The sequence below is a fragment of the Gekko japonicus genome, unplaced genomic scaffold (assembly GCF_001447785.1).
Source record: "Gekko japonicus isolate JY-2015 unplaced genomic scaffold, Gekko_japonicus_V1.1 scaffold35, whole genome shotgun sequence".
Lineage (NCBI taxonomy): Eukaryota > Metazoa > Chordata > Lepidosauria > Squamata > Gekkonidae > Gekko > Gekko japonicus.
In genome coordinates this window covers 356,528-380,778 of record NW_015176453.1, presented here as the reverse complement: position 1 = coordinate 380,778, position 24,251 = coordinate 356,528, and the positions used below count along the sequence as shown (strand labels likewise).

Sequence of the window (24,251 nt, the reverse complement as noted above, 5' to 3'; positions counted from 1 at the left end):
ATTCAGGTGCAAGGAATGCAGTAGAGAAAAGGTAATATACCCACTGAAATTCCAGGATTTCCCTACCAAAAAAGTGAAAAACAGAAGTCATCTCTTTGCTGGAAAGCTTAGCACTGGTTCCCACATAAACAGAATACCCCGTGTATGCTACCCTAAGCTCTTTCTGAAGAACCAGATGTGCATTTCCCAGCAGCCTTCACACACAAAGCTGCCCTATCAGACCATCAAGGTCAGTATTGTTTACTCAGACTGGCAGCAGCTCAGTTCCCCAGGCTCTCAGGCACAGGTCTTTCACATCGCCTCCTGCCTGGCCCCTTTAAACTGGAGATGCCGGGGACTGGACCTGGGGCCTGCTGCATGCAAAGCAGAAGCTCTTCCACTATGCCACAGTTCCTCCCAAATACAAATGTGGGAAATAATTTTTTAGAATATTCATCATTGTATAACACCAGCCAGTGTAGTGTTGTGGCTCACATAGACTAGGAACAGAGAGATCCCGGTCCAAATCCTCACTCAGTCAAAAAGCATGCTGTGTGACCGGCCAGCAAGGCATTTTACCTCAGCTTAACAGGGTGGTTGTCAAGAGAAAATGGCGGAGGAGCCAGGTATACTGTCCTGGCCTAAATGGACATAAAGAGGTAGCACTTTAATGATGACTTGCATGTGTGAATAACCCACCAACACCAGAGTTAGGACTTCATCTTGCCTCAACAGCAATACTTTTCAGCAGAGGCAGTCCACACATTCTGAAGCAAGTCATCAACCGTGGAGTGATACTTTTGGTTGTGTGCACTAGTTCTAAGTCTGCTGAACAATACAGCACCACAAATATATACCCCTGTGCTACTTGTCCTACTGCTCTTAGTGCCAAAGGGATAACCATGCCTGCAGTACCTCAAACAATGAATACTGAGGAACCTGTTTTAAAAACTGGCTGTTTTTGTGGCACAAAACTAACACTGGATTAAGCTATGGGAGGTAGGTTCTGACGCCCTAAAAATTAGGCACTGAAAATAAACTTTTTGTTGCTTGAACAGAAAGAAGATTAAGCCCTTACTAGCAAGTGACAGTTGAAGTAAACAATGTTCCTAGATATTTGTTGCAAAGCAGTTACAATTTATATGCCTACTTCACAGCCTTTTAATGAAGCAATCATAATCATTAAAAGCAGCAGGACGGCTCTTATTTCCATGAGGAACAGCACAAATTAAGTGCTGGGAAAATTAGGGGAAGTATCCCTTTTTAGTACAGATAGATTTTGGACACAACTGGCTGCAATGCTGAGCTTTCCAGATGCATTGCAATGTTAGGGACTCAAGATGTTGGGGACTTGGGGCAGGTGGGAATCTCATTCCATTACTTCCTCTCTACCTCTATCTCTGCCTCTCTCTGGCAGTGTCTGCAGTATCTTCCCTTTCCTTCTCTCCCTTCTACCCACTTACCCTTTTCAGTTTCTCTCCCAGCAATCTCTAATCCCATCCCACCCCTTTCTGTTCCACTTCCCTGTTGTCTACTTTCCCTGGTTTTGCTCCTCTTCCCTTCAGCTTCATTTTCTCTTCCTTCCAGAGGTCATTTCGGGGGGGAACGTGGGGGAACGCAGTTCCCCCGGGTGAGGTGCAGGGGGGCGGGGCACATGACGAAGCCCCACCCCCTGCTTCCGGCTGCCCCGCTTCCAGCCCTCATTCAGCCAGGAGGAGGCAGGAGAAGAGGGAGGGTAAGTTGCTTCCTCCCCGCCTCTCCCCACCCCTGCCTGCCTGGGGCCAGGGAGGGCCTTGGCGGGGCTTCCTCGCACTCCCGCTGGCCTTGCAGATCCACCGCCGGGCCCCTGATGTCAGGGGGTGTGGCATATGCTAATGAGTTATGCTAATGAGTTCCCCTAGCTCTTTTTCTATGAAATGACCCCTGCTTCCTTCTATCTTTTTCTTTCTTCCCCCCCCCCCAAGCTAACACTAACAAAGACTTGGAAGCCTCAGCAATGTTCACTGGGGTCTGCATGGCAACACATAAAATGGCCACCAAGATCTCACAAGGTAGTCTCACAAGATTTCAGTGGCATTCTTTTCCTAAAGAAGTGGACTTTGATTCTATTAGTTGAGCCTTTAACCTCCACCATTTTTTTTTACAATGCATATTTTCCTGTAAGCCTGGGGGTCCCATTGTGTCGATTTTTTGATCCAAACTGGGGTCGTTGTTCAGAATGAGATATGATATCTGCAAACACAGTCCTATTGGTTGGATCCAGATGAATTTTCCTGTGGGTGCATGAATTTTTTCATGAGGAGAGTGATTTCCTCACCTCCCATGGCAGCCCCAAATACCCTTTTGAAATCCTCTTTCTGAGGGGTCCCCCCTCCCCCAATAACAGGATTTTGGGTGGATATTTCAAGCTGTTAGGAGGCCTGGAAAACTTTATTCCGTGGGTGGAAATCCTTGCACCTGTATAAACACCTAGCCTGGATCCAAGCCTATAATCAGAAGACAGCCCAAGGTGTAAGGTGCTGTGACCACAGGACTTTTTAATCTGCCTGGCAGAATGAACCAAGGAGCCAAACCCTTTGGCAAGACTATATGCGAAACTTCAAGGGTGGGGGGGGGGGGTCTGATAAGTAGTATTTCAAATTAATTAAAACATTTTAACTGTTTCCTTTAACTTTTACCACTTTGTAATGCTGGATTACAAACTGATGCTGATAAAAAAATAGTTACACACTTGAGTAATACATCAAGCCATCTTCCCAGCTGAAAAACTGCAGGGTTCAGCAAATAGGTCAAAGCCTCACCTGCTCCATCAAGGCACAGAGGAACCTGCTGTAAATTAATCTGCTATTAAACAGACCCCTGAAAGCCATCACAAACATAACTGTTACAATCCCATAACCATGATTAAGGAATTATAGATATAGGATCAGGTGCTCTCTCTCCCCCGAAGTCCCACTCCATTTACACAGGAATCCCTTCATGTTCCCAAAGTTACATCTTAACCGTGATTACAGCTAACTAGGGTTCAAGAAAACTTTAATCCCCTATCTGTAGAACAGGTATACTAATGAGGTGTTTTCAATGAGCTAAATGAGGTTAGCTATGTTAGGTCCATCAGTGGCTACTAGCCATGGTGAATAAAGGGAACCTCTACATTCAAAGGGAGTAAACCCCTGAAAACCACCGTAGGAGGCAACATATGGGGGAGTGCTTGGCCTCTATGCCCTGTTCACTGGCTCTTTGGGGCAACTGGCTAGCCACCCTGTGAACCAGGGCTAGGAGGACCATTGGTCGAATTCAGCAGGGCTCTTCTTATGTTCTTGCAGTAAGGCACTCAATAATTATATCTCCCCCCCCAAAAAAAAAGTTTAAACTATGTTGCCTCAGCAGTTGTCAGCCATTTAGTTATTTACCATAAATAAATACACAAAAGCTTTGAGCAGCTTGTGGGCCTCTTGAATAAAAGCATTGTACAGAGAAGGAAGAAAGGAGGGGAAAGAACTTACACATATATGGATGAAAGGAAGTTACAAAGAAGAACTGACAAGCTGCCAGAGCATTGCCGGGGCATCAAGAAAGCAGCTGACAAGTCATTTGGCTGGCCAAAGTAGAGCGCAGGAGAGAGTGAAAAATATTGGAAGCCAGCATTTGAAGTCTCAGCTCTTTGGGACTGACTGAACCAACTACTTTCGCACTCAAGGCTGCAATATAGGGGTCAAATTCAGGCAGCAGCCACCCTCAAGAGTGCACTTCCTGTGCCTGGGAAAAGATTTGTTCGTAATGTGGGTCACAGGTCTCCATAAAAGCGTCACCTTGAAATTAGTCTACTGAGATATATTATATGGTCTCAAAGGCAAGGTTGCTAGAAACTTACTCTGGCACCTAGGTTCTCGGCAAACCAATTGTAACCAGCCTCCACAGACTCACTGGAGAAGACAATACTATGTTTCTAAGCATTTCCAACCAAGCTTGACAGGCGCTGATAAAAGTTACCACACAAAACTCGGCAGTCCTTTTGTCACATAACAGCTTTCAAGATCTGAGTTCAAGTTAATTATAAAAAACAACCATTTATATTTGCATATTTTGGCTAGCTAAGAGAAATTTCGCAGTTCAGGAGTGTCTATATGTCTGATCGCAGCTGTTCAGGTCCAGAGTGAAGCTAAGCAAATATGCATCTAGACAGGGGACCGTCTGAGGACCCGATATTTGTTGCCATGATGTATTCCATGATGGAAGAAACAGGATATAAATAAATAAATATCCTATCTTGAGTCCTTTTACCCCCCCCTTCATTTGCAAATAAAATAAAAATCAGAATTACGCAAATACGCATAATCTTCTTACAATATGAGAATTCTGACTTCAGAATTTTTATTTCCCCAGCTTAGAATTTTATTTCCTCCCCAGGTGCAAAGCTTCCATCATCCCTCGCTATCCCCCTCGGGCACACCAAGTAAATGGTCAGCGGGTTTTGTAAACCACTGGCCTGACCTGGAAGGCATCTGCAATGTAAGATTGCCTGACACATGAGAACAAAGCCATCAATTGTGCCTTAGCCTGAAGGGGGGGGGGTACTTCAAATGGTGAGATGTTTTCATCACAAGAGGAAATTATTATCAAAATCATGACAAAGGTTCGTGGATTAGGGAGACAGCCTTTTACATATGTCAGCAATGTATAGCTGCTGCCTGCAAGAACACACATGTTTACATACAGAGAAATATTATGTCTTTTTTTAAAAAACAACAACAACTGAGAAGTTATTTCCCTTGAAGCTTCTGGGCCATAGACGTGGATCTGCCCACTTCTCCTGCAAAGCGTTGTTTTCCCTTTTCCCATTTCTCTTTCAACATACTCCAAAAATCCTTAAGTTTGTTCTCCTTTTTGTTCTCATAGAAGCAAGTTTTAAAAACTCTGTCCATTATAATTTCACTGGGGCAGACAACACATCCTTTTATTTAGTTTGTAGGACTCCAAGCATTCCAAGAACACAGGCCAGTCCACATAATCAAAATCTGAAACCGTGTGAGAGAATAGGGCTGAAGGTGCCCACACGTATGTGAAAGAGAAAAGACACGCACACACATATTTGAACCTTCTAATTTAAGAAAGTACAACTCTGGAAGGAGCTAGAAGAAATCACAGGTCTGCTCCCTCACAATTAAATTATGTTCAAAAATCCTCGATTTATACAGAGGCGGGTTCAAAAAAATGTGACAGTGCTTTAATATGGCCTTTTTAAAGGGGGGGGCAGGGGATATGAAATTAGGAGAAGCACCTCAACAGTGTAATCCTGTGCAAAATTACTCCAGTCTAATCTATCATTTCCAGTACACTGGAGTAACTCTGCATAAGATTAAGAACATAAGAAGAGTCCTGCTGGATCAGACCAGTGGTCCATCTAGTCCAGCATCCTGTCACAACCAGTTCTTTTGGAGGGCCAGGAACAGGGCATAGAGGCTGACCTTCCCCTGATGTTACCTCCTGGCTCTGGGATTCAGAGGTTTAGTGCCACTGAATGCAGAGGTTCCCCTCAGTCGCCATGGCTGGTAGCCATTGACAGACATCCTCCATGAATATATCTAATCCCCTTTTAAAGCTGTTTATTCCTGTGGCCATCACTGTGACCATCACTACATCCTCTGGCAATGAATTCCACATTTTAACCACTCTCTGTGTAAAGTATTATTTCCTTTTGCCTGTCCTGAACCTACTACCCATCAGCTGCCCTGAGCCCTGCCAGGCAGGGAAAGGAGTGGGATATAATCAAATCAAATCAATAATTAAATAAAATAGTATTTTGGGAGGGGGGGACATTTCTCTTCGTCAACTCTCTCCACCCCATGCATAAGACTGTACTGCAAATCATTCAAATATACAGCTCTGAACTCTTTGAACATATTTATTTATTTATTTATTATATTTTTATCCCGCCCTCCCCGCAAACAGGCTCAGGGCGGCTAACAAACAAGGGCACCATGTGCCAAGTATAAAACATTAGAACGTATAAAAACAACCATTTTATCAAAATTAAAGTGCTCAGTTATGTTAATACTAATCATTTAGTCAAATAAATCAAGTTAAGATGGTGATCAATAGATGTTACTCAAGCCCGAATCGGCAGTACCACTCCATCAGAATACCGTAACTCGATCTTTTGGGGCATCGATCTTAAATGGGCCATCCCAATGCCCCATGTTCCCATGAGGCAGTTGGTGGCGGTGGTGGTGGCTCCTAATTAAAAGCCTGGCAGAAGAGATACATCTCGCAGGCCCTGCGGAACTGTGAAAGGTCTCGCAGGGCTCTGATCTCCTCTGGGAGCTCGTTCCACCAGGTAGGAGCCACCACTGAGAAGGCCCTGGCCCTGGTTGCCACAAGCCTGGCCTCCCTGGGGCCTGGAATCACCAGTCAATGTTGAGCCCCCACCGTAGTGCTCTCTGGGGTATCAATGGGGAAAGGTGGTCCCTCAGGTATGTCGGACCCTGGCCATATTTTAGATAAACCCCAAACAAGTACAAATAATGGAATGGTATTTCACATTCCTGTTTTTGATTTATATAAAAACACTTGTTTACAGTTGTGTTATGCTACAGACCCATACCTATTATAATGTCAATACTTGGTAAAAGTGCTTCCACTGTTTGTGTTATCTTTGTTGGGGTATAACAAGATTACTGGAAAAATCCGTTGAGTATTATTTTTAATGCATATCTGGTATCTTTCAAATATCAAGTACATTGGTGGATAATTCAGAATGAATATCTCAGTTGTGTAATGTCATGTTTTATGAAATGTTGTCTGTCAACAGGAATGGAGCAAAAGTATCTGAAAGTGTGACTAAATCAAAGCATGTGACATACCACAACTGAGATACTCATTGTCAACTCCACACTGTAACATTCCCATTAAAATTAATTTTGTTTCAGCTTTTAAAAAAATAAGTTTGTACCCATGCCCATCTTTCAGACAATTTCTAAAAACCTCAATATCCTCCTAGCATATCATGTGGCATCTTTGTTTTAGAATGGCTGGCATTTAAAGGTGAAACAAAAATACCGTTGTCTCAACCCAATTTTAAAATACAGTTGGTGTGCACTAAAACTGGTGAATGTTCATGCAACACATGAAGTTCGTTTATTTCTATAAAGCTTTTAAAACACATGCCCAAACACTTTCCAAAGCAGAAGCCTGGGAATATTTCTGGACACCATCTTCTCACCATCTGTGGTTTGCCCTATGCCAGATTCACGAAGGTGTGCCCATTACTTCTACAACTGATACTTATATGCAAGTCAGCAGGCCCAACACCAGATTACCTCCTTTCAGAGGAGTCCTCAGAGCCAAACAAGTACATCCTGATCCATCCTATCTCACAGCTACCTTCAGGCATCAACTCCAAAAGTGAAGCAAGGGAAACTTTTCAGACTGAAGTCTCTCACCTGCCCCCAGAGACTGAAGAGTACCTGGTTTAAAAGAAACTACAGTTTGCTGTGATGTCCAAAAGCAGGCATTTAAACAACCTGCTGTGTTCCTTGCCTACAACCCAGGATTCTCCACTGGGATTAACCTGTGGTGTAGAATCCCAGTTTACAGTTGAGAAACAGCAATTTGCTAGAACTTTCAATTCAGATGTCACAACAAACCGTGATTTCTTTTGAACTAGCAAGTTATGCAGGGAGGCCCTCCTCTGGGAGAGAGGTGGGATAGAAATGCTTTAATTAAGTAAAGCAGGACAATAAGGGTTCTCCAAACTGAACACACACACACACACAAAATGAACTGTTCAGCTCAATATAATATACATTATTCCTGCAATAACTTGACATTACTTGGTAACCTAAAGGGGTGAAATGACCAGGGCTGCCTGATAAGAGGTGACCAAATACCATAAAATGGGTGCTAGGCTGGGAAATGTCAATGCATTGTGGTGACATACGATGGCACCATAAGTTACAGCTGACGTAAGCACGCTGATAGGCACATGGTCAACACTAAAAAAACACTTACCTTTGCAATTACCCTTAGCAGTGGCATCACACTTAAAATTTCTCAGCCCAATAAACTGGGACTTGCCTGCATTGCCACTACTGCCCAGACACTATCTGTGCAGATGTTCAGTGAAGAGCCTGGGCCATAACTAAGTGAATAAAGCTTTGCATGCAGAAGGTCCCAGAGTCAATCCCCCAAATCTATAATAAGAGAGTCCTGGAGCAGAGCTGGGAGAGAGAGACATCTCTCGATCAGAGACTTCGGAGAATCATTTACAGTCAGATTAGATGGGCTAGACTGACCAAGAGTCTGATTCATAAAAGGGAGCTTTATACAAGTTGGGGGGGGAAGAGTGAGATCTACTGTGTGAGAACGTACCTAGGTTTACTTTCGGGGGCCTCCGGACAACAGATGTCATGATCACAGTGGACCACATTCTCCCCTAGAAGGAGACGTTGTCCTAAACCAGGGAAACTCATCAAAATAAATATGTGCACAGAAAGCAGAGATGTTAAGGGCAACAATGACCTGATCTAATTCAGTAAAATGCCCAGTCTTCCAAGCAGATATAAGAATATCTTTAGCACATGGGCAGTCAAATACGTCTAAGTAGACATTTTGCATTTTTTATGATTGCATCTATTAGGCTACATTAGAAAGTCTGTTTTCCGTTTGGATATATTTTTTATGATTTGTAGTCTTCATAATCTAGAGATGGATGCATCTATATGAACTAAGACAAGCACATATATGAACTAAGATGAATGGTTCTGGTGATGGTAGCTCACATTATGCAGAATAATAATGTGGCCTCATGGAATATACTTCTGTCTCTTTCCTCTTCAGCCTCAGCCTAGTTGTTGCCAAGAATATTGTATAAACTCTTCCTTTACTTTTCTCACCAAAAAGTAAAGCAGAATGATCATGGGGTGTTCCATATTGTAATTAATCATCTGCAGTATTTTTATCCCCATGATTTAAAGCATTTTTAGCACCATCCACAGGGTGCTGGATTCAAATTACACAGTACATGCCAAGACCACAGATACAAAGATAGCTTCTTGTATTCCCGTATACATCTCAAAGAGCTTTACGCTCTAGTAACCAACATCTCCTGGTGGTCCCTGGCCCAAAAGACATCCATTTAGTCTCGACCAGGGCCTTTTCTGCCCTGGCCCCCACCTGTTGGAACATGCTCCCCATCGAGATCAGGGCCCTGCAGGATCTTACTCAGTTCTGCAAGGCCTGCAACACAGACCTGTTCCACCAGGCTTTTGGTTGAGGCAGCAGGGGTCCACATATGGCCTCCCCGAGGTTGCTGTCTCCTACCTACTGGCCACCCATCTGCCAGCAAATGGACATAACAATCAGTATTAATGGTTCAGAATTTGCACCAGTGGCTGTAACTACTGATTTTAAATGTTTATAATGTAATGTTTTATTCTGTTTTAAACCTTATTGAATTATTTGAGATGATGTGACCCGCCCAGAGCCTGCTTGCGGGATGGGTGGGGGGTAGGGCTGAGTCATTGTCTTGTAGGAGTTCCCCAGGCTATGGACATGCTAATGGAGGAGCTTTCCTGAGGAGGTTCTTTTGTTTCCTGAGGAGGTTTCCTGCTTCCTGAGGAGGTTGTTGAAATTCTAATCTTATCTGTAGTGCTATTGTCTGATGTAAAGCCTTTTGTGTTTTGTCAGGACAGGAAGCCATGTCCTATTTATTTTAACACTCTCTTCTTTCCTGTTGAAATTCTGTTTATGTTTGTGAATTTCAATGGCTTCCCTGTATAATCTGACATGGTAATTGGAAGTGTTGTCCAACCTTTCAGTGTCTTGGAACAAAATACTGTGTCCTGTTTGAGTTAGGCTATGTTCAGCCACTGCTGATTTTTCAGCTTGGTCAAGTCTGCAGTGTCTTTCATGTTCTTTTATTCTTGTCCGAATGCTACGCTGTGTGGTCCCAATGTAAACTTGTCCACAACTGCATGGTATGCGGTATACTCCTGCAGAAGTGAGGGGGTCTCTTCTGTCTTTTGCCACACATCCTGGAAAATCTACAGCAACTAATGAACTCTGGCCGTGAAAGCCTTTGAAAATAAAATAAATACTAGCTTTGCAAAATGTGGGTAAAACATTACTTAACCCCCCCCCCAACCCCAACTATTTCCCTCATATTCTGAATTCAACGATGACAACAAAGTTGGGGCAGTGGAAAGTGTCATCAAGTTACACCTGAGTTGTGGTGACCCTGTAGGGTTTTCAAGGCAAGAGACATTCAGAGGTGGTTTTGCCATTGCCTGCCTTGGCCTCAGGACCCTGGTATTCCTTGGAGGTCTCCCATCTAAACACTAGCCAGGGCCAAACCCTGTTTGGCTGATGAGACCAGGCTAGCCAGGTCAGGGCCCAACAAAGTTAGTGGTGTTTCACCATCATCCTGCTGCTAACAGATGATTTTACATTCCCCCCTCCCCCGCTCTCCTACAAAACTGGAAACAAGCCAAGTAGTGGAGACAACAGCTGGTGGCATTTACAAAGGAGAAATGATGGGCTTAAGAGGGGGGTTAAACGCTCATCCCACCAATTCTCCTCTATGAACCCCCACATACACACACACATTTGCCTCCACGTTAGCATCACCTCAACAACTGAGGTTTTGGGAGCATATACCGACCAAGGAAACATGTAAGTTTTGCCCTCAGTTTTATCTTGAAAAGGGTAATGTTCTGAAGGAGAACATTTAGTCCTTCACACCCAGAGGACAGCAGAGGGCAAGCACAAATCCCTGCAATGTTAAATAACTGCAGGAAAGACATATCTGAACTCCATCCTGTACAGTGACTAAGCCTGCTAATAACAAGGCATGGCCATTTCAGAGGGCACATCACTACAGTCTAGAGATGACTAATATCCATATGGGTACTGTTAAGCATTCTGTTAAACACCTCTCTTAAACCAGCAGACGCTTACTTTTCAAACACCTGCTTTCTCTTCTTGGCTTGACCTCCAGTTTCTTCTCTCTTTCATTCCTTAATTTCAAACATGTGAAGAGCATGTGAAGACTTAAGGATGTTTTGAGGCAGAACCCCATGGAAGCAGTTTTGATAATCCCCAATGTGTGAAGGCCAGTTATGGTTATTAACTGGTGACAAGGAAACGAAAGAGTTATTCAGCCATGCTCTCAAAGTTCGTGAAAGGCCAGAGAGGTGCAATTTAACCCATCAGAGTTCTGCAGTGAATGACAAATCTGCTAGAGCACCAATAAAGGCCATACACTGAGATATGTTCCATTGTCTTACTTTACCATGTATGCCCATAGTGGTGGAAAGTGCCATCAAGTCACAGTCACCTTTATGGAGACCCCATAGGGCAGGGGTGTCATTCCAGTTCCACACTTACCCCTTTCTTTGCCACCCATCTGCCTGTGGGTCAAAAAAGTAGAGTTTTTGCTCACAAGACTCCACAGCTTAGAGCAGGGGTGTCAAACATGCGGCCCGGGGGCCGGATCAGGCCTCCGGAGGGCTTCTATCAGGCCCGCAGTGGAACTGGCTGTCTTTTCTGCGTCTTCTTCCAGTTCTGCTGCTGCTGCGTCATCGTAGGTTTGCAGCTTACAGATACACACCTGAACAGCATGCTCAGGATTGCAACAGCACAGACATTTTTATGCAATAATTCAGAGCAAGAGGTGTCAGTTATCAGACACTGTTAAATAAACAAAATATTGCAAGAGTGATAATGTTTTAAGCATTTTTTTTAATTTTAAGTTAAAAAACCCTTTCGGGTTTGTGTCCTTTATAAAGTTTATATCTCTGCTACCTGGCATTACATTTTATGACACACATGGCCCGACCCAACAAGGTCTCATTTATCTGCCCCTCATAACAAATGATCTGCCCCTCATGACAAATGAGTTCGACACCCCTGCCATAGGGTTTTCAAGACAAGAGATGTTCAGAGGTGGTTTGCCATGGCCTGCCTCTGGGTAGCAACTCTGGGCTTCCTTGGTGGTCTCCCTCCAAGTACTAACCAACCCTGCTTAGCTTCCAAGATTGGGCTAACTTGGGCCATGCAGGTCAGGGCAAGATCTCCATATCCTGCATCATTACAGTAAGGAGCAGAAGATTCTGGGTACTGCAAATATGTCTCAGTACTCAGATGGGTGAAGTTTCTTCCCTCCTCCATTTTATTGTCCCCACAATCCTGAGGTAGGTCCATCTGAGAGACAAGGAGTGGCCGAGGGTCACCAAGTGAGCTTCACAGCAGAGGAGGGGATTTGAACCTGGTGTCCCTGTTCCTAGAACAACCTAACCAGAACACCACATGGACTGTGGTCTGGGTGCCAATGAAACCCATTTTATCACATGTGCACCCAGCCTTCCTTATTTTCCTGCAAGCTAAACCACTGTGTGGTAGACATTGCTCTACTTTGCTATATAATTTCTGTACATCTGACAAACAGAGTTTATTTTAAGGATGCATGGCCTTTAGGCTGTTAAATACAAGGTAGAACATATGGGGTTTAGCACACCTCGTCCTCATAGCAACCTGGAGGCTGCCTTTCCCAAGGCCACCAGTGAGCTCTGTAGCAGACCAGGGGTTCGAATGCAGGGCTCTCTGAACCAAATCCAGCACTCTGTCCACTACCCTATACTGGCTGTAAGGCTTTTTTATGGGATTCCCACCATCTTGGCTCTGGGGCAAGAGAAGTCCTGCCAGCTTTATCCAGCAGCTAAGCGGCATTCAGGGTACTTCGTCTGCAAAGCAAATTGGGGAGGGGGGGAGATATTCAAGTAACTAGAAGCCATATGCTTGAAAAAGCATAATTCATCACAACTGTAACACGGGGTAGGGGGCAGTCAGCCATCAATGGCCAACTACCCACAGATGTAAGTCTGTTCCTCTGCAGTCACTTGGACCTCTGGGAAAGCAGAGGGTGGGGACAGCAAGCTTTCACCATGATTGGAAGCTACAAGCTTCCTATATGGTAAGCTCTTAAGTGGCTATTACATGACTCCCAGTAGTCTAAATCCAGCCAAGAATCCCTCCCAACTAATGGACTGAGAACAGATTATACAGCCCTTTGCACATAAAACACTTTTGCTATTCCTCCCCACAACTCAGGTTCTCTCTTCGCATCTGCTATGTTTGCCTCTTTATGCAACCTGGTCCCACCCCCTGTTCCAATAAACCTGGTCCCCTGCAAGCAGAGAGCTCTTCCAACCCCCAAACCACATCAAAACACACAATGCCTATGCACACTTGCTTAGGAGAACAGCCTGCTAATGCAGAAGGACTTGCTTCTGAATAAATGCACATAGGATTGGGTTGCCAGTTTATTAACAAATAATGGTGTTCATGTTTTTTCTAGCACATCACAGGCAAGAGAGGGAAGCCACAAAGTGTCAGCTCCCATTTTGTAGAAGTGGGAAGCCACTGAAATTGCTGACCCTCCGGCAAGTCAAAATTCTGCAGAATATTATTATTTGAACAGAAAGGAAAGAAGACTTCTGCACGGCTGCCTTTCCCCTTCCCACGGTAAGTATAAGATTACTGAGAACCAGCCACAAGAGAGAACTGGCTGGCCATAAATATGCGCATCTCCTCCCCCTTTTTAATACAAATTTTCAGTTCACTGGTGAAACGCATTGGCTGCTGCACTGAGAGTGGGGAGAGAGAGTGAGGGAAGGGATGCTGTCAAATAGGCACAAGGCACCCCTGTCTTGTGGGCCTTCAATATGTGATCATCTAGCTGGGGGGGGGGCAAGTCCCCCCAGAAACTCTGTGAAGCAAGACACTGAGCAGCTCACAGCTCCACTGATGCTGCAAATTCAAAGAAGACATGAAAGAGCCAGCTTCTTTTCGGAGCATCAGGAAACACTCCTGTGTCTGACCTTTCCCCAAGCCACACCCTAAGGACTAGGGTTGCCAACATCCTGTTGGTGGCTGGAGATCTCCCACTACTGGACAAAATGGCTGCTTTGCAAGATGGACTCTATGGCATTATACCCCACTGAAGTCCTTGCCCTCTCCAAAGCCCGCCCTCCTCAGGCTCTGCGCCCAACATCTCCACGTATTTTCTCAACCCAGAGCTGGCTGCTGTAGTAAAGATGTCCCCAAGCCCCGAGGAGAAAGGGGAGACCTTGTGGCCGCGATCACGATAAGCCCAGGCATGATCTGTAGACCCTTGCCCGCAGCACAGGGACAGTTTACTTTTCATCACCACTGAACCTAAAAGCAGCCAAGAAGCAGGTTTGACAACCAGTGGGACAAGGGCAGTCGGCCTCAAGGGGTCAAGAAATCAAACGGAGGAGTGGAAGTCCAGCCTGCCTGCCCAAGCCGATGCAAAAATCTCCTGACGTGACAGCCGCTCCTAAGCACAATGAGAAGGAACCCCTCAGCAGATCACTCACTTGGAAGAGAAGGGACTCTGCTTCAAAAACACTGTCAGGCAGGGGAAGACACATCGCTCCAGCCAGGCTGGGCCTTTATAATCAATTCAACATGAAGATCTGGTCAAATATTGTGCAAAAATAGTTCAGCATTTTCTAAGCATAAACAAAGATGCTTTAGTCATTAGCAGGACTGATGGGAATTAGAAGGAAAAAATACTTGTTATTGTGAAACAATGAAATTAACTTTCCTTTGAAAATATACATAATGAATTCAGAAGGGTGTTCCGAGGCAGTGACTTTCGCCATGGATGACAGCTTGCATTTCTGCCCCTGCGTGGAAATCTCTGCGATCCCAGCAGCCAATCAGCAGGGAGAAGCTGGTCTGAGCCATGCAGGGCTAAGGGACAAGCGGGCCCTCATTTTGTAAAGCAAGGGGCTATCTGCACAGCGGCACTGGGCTTCACAGAATATCCTGCAGGGTCAACAAACAATATCTGACAGTGTGCCAATCGTACACTGCAAGGAGGAGGGTTTCCTTCTCTCTCCCTCCCGGATAGCTACCTTTGTCCAGCATGCCCAGGCCTTTTACCTTCCCTAGGATTTGGTTATCATGCACATTTTGCTAGGCTTCTCCTGTTTCCAATGGAATCTAATCCTGCACTCTGGCCCTCCCCCTTTCAGTATGCCTGTACTTCCCACCCTCTTGTGAGGCATTTAAGTTTGGGGATCTTCTCTCCCCCCCCCCACTCCCTTTCCACGTTTTTCAGGAAGTTCAGGGAACCTTTAAGCCTTTCTGAAGGGATCCATGAAAGGGCAGTAGATAAACAGGCCAAGTGACTCAAACCCAAGGTGTACATATGGCAAGGCAAGTTCTGGACGTGTTTTATATGCCTGGAAAGGAGGTATGAACGAAATAAGAAGTCTTCTTGGAAAGGAAGATCAGAAAAGAGGTTAGGTAAACAAGGGGGGGGGAGAAGAGAACCACACTCAAAGTAGACTGGCACCAAGCTTCTGAACAGTCTGGGTGGCTTGGAAAAGAAAATAAGAGATAAAGCTATTTAAGCCTTGTACAGAAAAGCAACCCAGGGATTTGGTTTGTGCTGCCTTTATCCAGGAAGGCCTAGGCACTTAGGGAAAACTGTAATCCTGCCCAGCTAAGAATATTAGCAGAGATGTTCTCCAGATCCCTCCATTCTACCCTGTTATTTGGAAAAATTCTTACTGTTGAAACATACCAGATGAGCTCAAAAGCCAGCAGATGTAATTACATTTTGTTTCTTCTTAAACCATCCAAAATGAAAGTACAAGCGGCCCTCTTCGGCAGAAGCAATCCACAATACATGTGCTGAACACAGTCTTAACAAGAGGCAGGACTCTGTCATGGGTTAGTTGGGCCTGGTTTATTGTACAAAAATCGAGAACGGAACCCAGCGGTTCTTTTTTTTTATTTCTACAAAATCCAGAGCAAAAGGAAATTGGGGGCACGTATGAAGAAATACGGCTCCAGGTAGAACTCCACCAACATGAAAATCAGAGACCGCACAGGTTTGCAAAACTGTCTACAGAGGGCAGGAGGCAGACTGGCATGGAGATCTTGCCAAAATCCTGGAAGCCATGGCAGCAACCCAGCATAACACTACTCACACACTTGCCCTGTGGAAATCGATGAGAGTTTCACAAGAGCCTTGCACGTTCCCATGCAAAAGATTCTCATCAGCACACTGTGCACCACGCTGTTTTGCTTCAGAGCCTGAAGTGCCAGAGAAAGATCGATACAGCTGCAGCAATGGCTGAACATATAATGCAAGGCCTTCTGTGGCTATAAGGCAGTGATGAACAGCCTGGACAATGGAAAGGGAGGGGGAGAACCACATATCCCCACAATTAGCTGAATATAGTTCAATGCAAAGCAAGTGCCTCCCATTGAACGAGATAAGCCTGAAATGCACATGAAGCCATATTTTTCAAGTCATATGATTTCAGCATGAATTCTTGCCGGCATATCTAATTATGAGATAATGCTGGCAAGATAATTGTCAAAGGCTAATGGCTGCACATAGCTGAGGGGGGGGGAACCATACACGCACCAAAAGATAGAGAAGCTGCCACTGAACCGTGAATCCTTATTAATGAAAATGAATTTGGGGGGGCCTTCAAACGTGGCAGGCATTTATTTATAGTTCCCACTCAGAAAACAGAATGGCAAGGAAAAGCCCGTGCTTGACAAATGATCCCATGGTCCTCCCAAGAGACTACAGAGGATTCCATTTTGGTGTAGTGAGTGCTTCCCGAAGAAGTTTTAACTATTTAGGGACAAAAGAAAAGCAGCATGCATGCTCCAGACAGAATGTGTCAATGCTACTGTGGGTTGTCTGAACAATGGCATTTCAGCCAGTAAAGAAAATAGCACTATTAAGCTCAGTTCTCTATCTGTAAACACGTTTCTAGGTTATGGTGTGTTTTGAAGCTTCCTTTACCAGGGACATTTCTCTAATATCCTTTCACCAGCTGTTAGGAGGACTTTTAAGAATTATTCTATCCATGTAAGTTTCCTTATTTTGGTTATAGAGCAAAGCGGGCACTTTTGGGTAGCACAAGTTGCTATAAATACCATTTCATTCTGTACACATTGGCACAGCACCAGCCCTTTTCAATAGAAAACCTTTCACTCAAGATAATAAAAGCCCCAGTGGAAGTCCTGAGCTTACCTATGCAGCTTTGTGTATTGTGCGCAACCAAGCTTCCACAAACATATGTGGAATATATGGATATTTTAAAAATTCAGGACAAGCTGGGGTAGTTTCAACCCAAGGGAAAGGCCGTTTGAAGTGTGCAATACAGTTGTGAACAAAGAAGTCAGTAATTATGGCAGCAGCGTGTGACATCATGAGGCTCCTGGCATCAGCAACCACCCAGCTGCAGCACAAGTGGAACCTCGCCTAGGAACAAACTTCGGCAAACTTGCAACATTCGGCGAGGAGATCCGTCTTTTCTGCCTGCAGCTCTCAAGATACATCAGAGTTGGCCAGCTTGGTCTTTGAAAAACGAAGGCAACCGTCCCTCCGCCCGCCTGACACACCTTTTTAAAGAGCCTATGCCCATAAGAAGTATGACCCTTCCAGAAAGGGCCTTTTCTAAAAACGTCACTAACAGAGGACTCGGCCGTGTGTTACACAAACTGGAAAACTTGACGTTTTTTTTCTCTGAAAAGGGATTTTTTTTTTTTTTTTGCACGCTGGATTTAAAACAGAAAATGAAACCACAGCCTCCTCTCTAACAGGGGAGGAAAACTTGACACACACACACACCCCGCGCCGCCGCACGTCCCACCCCCTCCCCCACTGCAAAGTGCCATGCAACTTTAACTCTTTAATCATCTGGCCTAATTTCGCCTCCTGCCCAGCTGCACTCCTTTCTGCCTCTCGCAGGCCTCAAGTGAGGACAGCAAACTTCTCAGTGCAACCGTTTCCGGGAGCTTTTCTTTTGGTTTGTCTTCAAAGGGGGGGGGGACACACACAGAGACAGTCACGCGGGGGGGGGGGATAAGCAAAGCGATAAATGCGCCTACTTTTTAGTGCAATCCAGGAGGATCCCGGTGAATCGCCGCTCCCCGCAGCTCAAGGTGACCACCAGGGTGTCGTTCACCACCTGCTCCACCAGCACCGGCAGCCAGGAGCCGACCTGCGGCTCTTTCGCCTCAGCCTCTTCCTCCATGCTTTTGCTGAGGAAGGCGGCGGCGGCAAGCTCGGCTGCAGCTGGAGTGCGGCTGCGGGATCCCAGGCGGCCTTGCTCGGGCCAGCTCCCCTCCCCCCGCCGTTGAAGCTGCTGGGCTGGCTGGCTGCTGCTCCTCCCGCTGCTCTTGGGATAGCTACAGTGGCCGCCGCGATGACCTCATGGCTCCAGGCTCCCCCTCAGCAGGGAGGATTAGTAGGTGCGCTGACGTCACAATGCTTCCCTCCCGGGAACGCTCCACGGCGGAATCCTGAAACAATTAACTCCGTTGGGGTGATTATGGAAGAACACGCGGGGTGCTTTCCTCCCCCCCCCCCATGCCGCTCCACCAAACGGGTTACCCCTAGAAAGGAGGCCTGCCCTCGGCCCCACGCGTGTGCTCTCAAAAGGGTCAGGGGATTAGGTTTAGGGGGTTTCCGGCCCTGCACAGGCTGTAACACCTTCAGGCGATCAGACAAAGCAGAAGCTAAATTAAACGCGTTTCTCCCCCTCCCGCCTACTCGTCCCCCACAAAAAGGCTGTTGGCTAAAAAAGTGGAATGTCTTTCCAGACTGTTCCAAAGTAGAGATTTACCTGGAGTGGAAGGCTGCAACACACTCCACTTTGTATCCCGCAGGTTGCTGGGCAAGCTTGCACTAAGGGATCTCCCACCCCACCCTCCACTCGCATGCCTCTGTCAAACAGGGGCAATCTCTCTTTGTGGCTTGCAAATAAAACGTAGGTTGTCTCCGAACTCTTCCGTCTGGTATTTGAGTCCAGTGTGCTTCAGTGACGTTTAAAGGTAATGCACAGTTTCGAACGTTGTCATAAATCCAACAAAACCCTTTCATCCAGGGAGGCGACCGTACAGCGCCCTCGTGGACTCATTCCTGCAGTTCAGGCGCACTGTGGATGAAAGGGGCTTGAACTGAACTGCCCCTCCCCAGGTAGGCACACTAGGATACAAACAATTCTCTATTATTCAATTAAATCAAAGTATCAGATGGGGGGGGGGCTTAACTAGATTGTGAAAAAGCTGACAATTCATTTCTGTAGGAAACGGTGGGCAGTTTAATCTCTCAGTTTCTGTTAAATCAATTCATTTGTTACTAGGAGAAAGCGCACTGTTTTTACTGAGCGGAAGGGCCGACAGAGTGTAATAATAAGTTACTTTTCTCTAAATGACATGGGAGATTCAAATACCGACCGCAGCACAAAATACATCTCAGAAATGAGCTGTTTAAGGCTACATCCTCAAACAGGATGCAGAGATGACTTTATCTGAACCAGCCTGCTTTTGGAAAAACAAAATTATTATTAGCTTCCTTACTCATTATAACACAGAGTTCATCTAGCTCTCTCTTGTTTTTTTAACTAAGTAGTGTGTTCTTTTATAAGTAAAGTAATCCAAGCTGCAGTCTACAGGCGTATTACACCAGAGTAATCCTATTAAAGCCAGTGGGGCTTAATTGAGTATACTGAAGATTGCAGGTGCAGACTATAATGCCAAACTTCTTTGGGTAAACCCAAGCCCACTGTTCTATGAACAGCACTCATTTTCAAACGCAGCATTCTTAATAAGTAATGGAGCCATTTCCCTATTACAAATAACTAACAACACATGCCCTCCACTACTGTGCATATTTACTCATAAATAAGGCCCACAACGTTCGGTAAGACTCACTCTCAGGTAAGTATGCATAGAATCCACTCTTGCTGTAAAGAGGGAGCTCTATATTCTACAGCAACCAAGTTGCAGATTAAAAAATTGGGAGATCCTGATTTTCATGGGCTACCTGGAGGTAAGTGCAATGGGGAGAGGAGAGCCTTCTACTGCCCAGTCGTGTGCTCAAGACCAGGAACAGAAGTGACTCTCCCCACCCCCCTTCAGTTCCCAGCTTCATCAAACAACTGCTTGTAGGGATCCTTGTGATTTGGTCCTAGCTTCAGTCCCAGCCAGTGAAACAGAACCAGAGTGGGCAAGTCCAGGTCGGACATCTAGGGTAAAGCAACACGGAAGTATAAACTCTTTGTTCGGGAAAGAGGCTGGATTTCTTTTTTCCTCTCAAGAGAAAACAGGCAGAGTTAATGTTCCTGTGTTGCTTGCCTAGCTGGATTTGAAGTTTTCCGCTGGGCGGAGATTAAAATCCTTAGAATTCAGGGACGCCACATGGCTGCGTGCGTGTAGCCTGCTTCTCTCGGGCCTGTGCGCAGCGCGACAAAGGGAGGAGGACAGCTCGCTCTCCCTTTTGAGCGAGGCTGCAATGGAGGAGGGCTGCAAGGTCAACAGCTCTTCCTCTCCCTGCCATTCATGCCTTAGCACTCCAGAAAGAAACCTGTAATGCCGTCAAAAAAATCTGTGTGTCTGTTGGGGGGGGGATGCTTAATCAGATTTACCCAATGAATAACAGCTACATTAGCTGCAAAGTTCATTGAAATGTAGCACCTCGTTTCAGCCTCCAGGACTCCATCTTGGGGCGGGGGTAGGGAATGAAAGCACATTCCCAAAGCAAGCCTGTGGCCAAAAACCATATCTCAGGAGTCAAACAACTCAGAACTAAGGGGAATGAAGGCACATAACAAGGGAATGCATGCAAAGCATCATGTTTTAATCTGGATTTTAAAAATGTAAATGTACCTTTCTTAGCTGATCACCTTTCTGTTGTTCCTTGCTTAAATAGTTGTGCTTTATGCTGAATGTATTAATATATATTAAAACAAACCTGGGGGGAAGATTTGATCTAAAATTGCAGCTGTGGTCAGTATGTTAAACACGGGAGCTTTTTCATCTCTCCCCCCCCCCAACCTCCCTCTGTTGTTCAGATGCAATTTCCTAACAGACCAAACAAATTCTTTTGCAGGGCCCCCAAATGAGTAAACACAAGACAGATAAAGCTTACATTCCCCTGATACATTCCAAACCATTATTTAGTGTGACAGGCACATTCATTGTACTTTACCTGCACATTTATGCCAGCGGGTTCTCTGAACTTAAAATGCTGTTGCTCCAGGCTTTGTACAGGACATCTGAGGATATATATGGTCAAAATGTAATCATAATTTAAAAAAACACACACACGGGGATGCCCCCTCCTTGAAGTTATCCCATAATCTCCCGCAGCCTGCATAAACAAGAGCAGCCAGAAAGCATTAAAAAAGGAAGGGAGGGGGAGAATCACCCATTCAAGTATGAATTAAACCCTGGCAAATGAGAATAATGGAAATGTACAGAAATAAGGAAGAGAAGGAAGTCTATGGCTCGCGTTACCTGAGCGATCCCTGTCTCCGGCCCTTTTAACCATGACAATGTTTGACAATTCGGCGAGGTTACTATGTGCCGCGTTTTGTTTCCATCACGCTCCCCCTAGCGGCCGCTCGCTGCATTTCCGGATGCTGTATTTCCCCCTATCGGCCTCTCGCTGCATTTCCACACTTTGCATTTCCAGAGCTGACCTCTCCGGTCTCCCCAAGCAGGGAAGCGCCGCCCCTGCCCTTCAGGCTGGACCGGCGCTGTGCTAGTCTCTGACCTGGCGGGGGCAGAAGGCGCTGGGACGCAGCTTCGGCTCCGTGGCCGTTTCCTTCCCTACTGATTATTCTTTAGAGCTCCCTAGGAAGAGGCAGACCATCCTAGGGGCAACAGCCATCAACTCCAGGAAAAGGTTGTTGGAGGTGGGTGGGGGAAGCCCTGCTAAATCCGTTATCACTTGCAAGGGTCTGGAGGCCCAGCTTCAGATGTTACACTAAAAACAAAAAAGTGTATCCGGAAGACAGGATAGGCTTGGTCCCTGCAGCTTAGAACCCTATCTCAAACTGTGTCCCGCATTTAATTCCGACGTCTCAGTGTTCAGCAGAGTTACTGCATTCCCCACAAACTTGCAAATAAGCAGAAACTGGGTGGACTGGGAAAAGCAGCCCTGGCTGGAGCAAGAGGAACCAGTTGGCCCCTATGGTGATGGCCCTGTGATGGAGCCATCAGTCAATGGTAGAGCATCCACTTTGAATGCAGAAGGTCCCAGGTTCAAACCTTGGCGTCTACAGTTAAAAGGACCAGAAAGTAGTTGATATGAAAAGCCTCTATCTTATAGCTGGTAGAACAGCTGCCAGTCAGAGTAGGCAATACTGACCTTGATAGAGCCAAGGTCTCCGTGTCAAGCAGTTATGCATGATTGGTTTCCTGCAATGGGCACTTAGCTTTCTCCTGGCCCCCAGTGGTCTTCCAGGGCAGCTGCCCACCAGGAAGTTTCCCATGAAGCTAAAGGAGCCAGGCTGCCCCTGCATGGAGCGTCAGCTTGCTCCATCTCAAAAGGGGCCAATGTGGCTGAAGAAAACAAGAATGCAGATCACAGCCTTTAGGGAGCAGCAGCCCCATAGTTCCCCAGCAGTCATGCTTGCCCATAACGACTATACTATGGAACACCGAGGAAAGAATCGTGTTTCCTGAAGCAGACTTAAAGAGAACAATCAGAGCATGTCCTTGAACACCCTTGGCGCTCTAGTTTGCCTGCAGCGCTCTGACCTATGTTCATGGCCACTTAAGGCCTGTTGTTCACGCTTAACATGTTTGCCACAGAAAGCACAAGAAACAAGTGGACTGCTGTGTAAAGTGTAGAGCTCCATCTGTCCAGTTTCTAAGGCAGATCTATGAATGGAAGCCCATTATTGGCTCCGTCTTTCCATATGGTTTATGTGCAGCAAAGCACCTGGGGCTATCCATATACAGTTTACATGCTGTTCCCACATGAAAATTCAAGGAAATAACTGAAAGTACTTGGAATAGCTGCCAGGTATGAACATAGTGTGCTTAATTCACATGGAAAGTGCAAAGGGGAGCTGCTTATCTGGAATTCTGGGTCACAGTGGATATGTGCTAGGGAAACACCAGTAATTGTCATTATCTGATGCACCTCCACTACCTGTTTGGAGATGCATGCTTTGCCTAAAGATGCTGATGGAAAGTGGATGTACCTGGGCACCCAGAACAAGAGTGAAGCTGCAGTTAGTGGAACTGATGAAATCATCACAATATTAGAGCTATGCTACAGACATACTATGTGCATATGCAAATATAAGTTATATGGTGGTAAGGCAAGGCACAGTGCCCCTTGATCCTGAGAAAATGGTGTAATCCAAGAAGCTGGTTGGGCACAATCCCCTGGAATCTTTTGTTTTCCTCGTGGGCACACCCCATTGAATTAAGATGAATGGGAACTAAGCATGGTCACACAGCAAGTCTTCCTCAATTATGTATTTAAATTTAACAGGGAAGTTCCTGGAGATTTGTGCCTACTGGAGGCAACCTTTCCTGTTCAGAAGAAACTGGGCCCTTCTTTCCGTCCAAACTGCCCAGAGACGACTTCTGGTTTCTGGCGACATGATGGCGGATGCAACCCTGGTGAGCTCCTGGGGTCGCGATCTGAACACCAGCGGATAGGAGGGGGTGTGATTGTCCGCTACCCCCCTGGAGCCCTTGTGTTTGTGCTTCTAGAATGGGGATTCTGAGGGATTGCCTCTTTTCCGGCTCGATGCCGGGGAATCGAGGCTTCCCTCTGCCCTGAAGGTCCTGCCACTGTGCGACCGTATGGCTCTAGAGTCGCTGACTGGGACAAGCACATGAAGATCGGGCATTTCACACGTACCTGAGGCGGATTCTAGGACCAACGATGAACTGTGAGTCATGGTTGTATAGAAATTTTGCTTTCTGCTTTCTATAATCCATGCCTCCTCCTGTGATTACATTCTGATGACATGCTGTGTTTCCTGTTGCCGGCCAAATGGTCCAGGGCAGACCAACTGGCCGGAGAAACTTTATAAGCACATATTCTTTCACACTCTATGTGGAAGAGGCAGACCTGATGGCTCTTGCCTCTGCCTCACATGCAAGAGGTCATGTAGCCAATGAAGTAGCTGGAGTTTGGGGTCACCTGACTGCAGGAGAGGCCTTCAAACTCCTAGCCATTCCTGTGTTGCAGCTATGACTACCAAATCTTGGGCATTCCCATTCCCACTCGCAGTTGGCTCCTGGCCAGGGCTAATTTGTGACTGGAATTGGCCTATAACTGGTCATTCCCCATGGGAGAGACTATCTCTCTGTTCTGTTCCTGCTCTCTGCTTGTTTATTGCCCCTGGAAATGCTGTCTCTGGGAGAGACAGCTTTCAACGTTAAAGCACATGGAGTGCAACGAT

General features: G+C 45.9%; 1 protein-coding gene across 3 annotated transcripts in view; it reads right to left on the bottom strand.

Annotated features, from left to right (window-relative positions):
• PWWP2B (PWWP domain containing 2B) overlaps positions 1–21,353 on the bottom strand; it is a 39,429-nt gene extending 18,076 nt beyond the window's left edge. The window contains exons 1-3 of one of the 3 annotated variants that reach the window (XM_015426892.1): positions 21,337–21,353; positions 21,029–21,095; positions 17,926–18,339 (exon numbers count right to left, since the gene is read on the bottom strand). In XM_015426892.1, coding sequence (XP_015282378.1) covers positions 17,926–18,071 — 146 coding nt within the window. In that variant the 5' untranslated portion in view covers positions 18,072–18,339; positions 21,029–21,095; positions 21,337–21,353. Of the gene's footprint in view, positions 1–17,925; positions 18,346–18,662; positions 18,743–21,028; positions 21,096–21,336 lie in introns of those variants that run through there. The other 2 variants (XM_015426893.1, XM_015426895.1) reach the window with 2 other exon arrangements.
• Between the last annotated feature and the right edge of the window lie 2,898 nt (positions 21,354–24,251).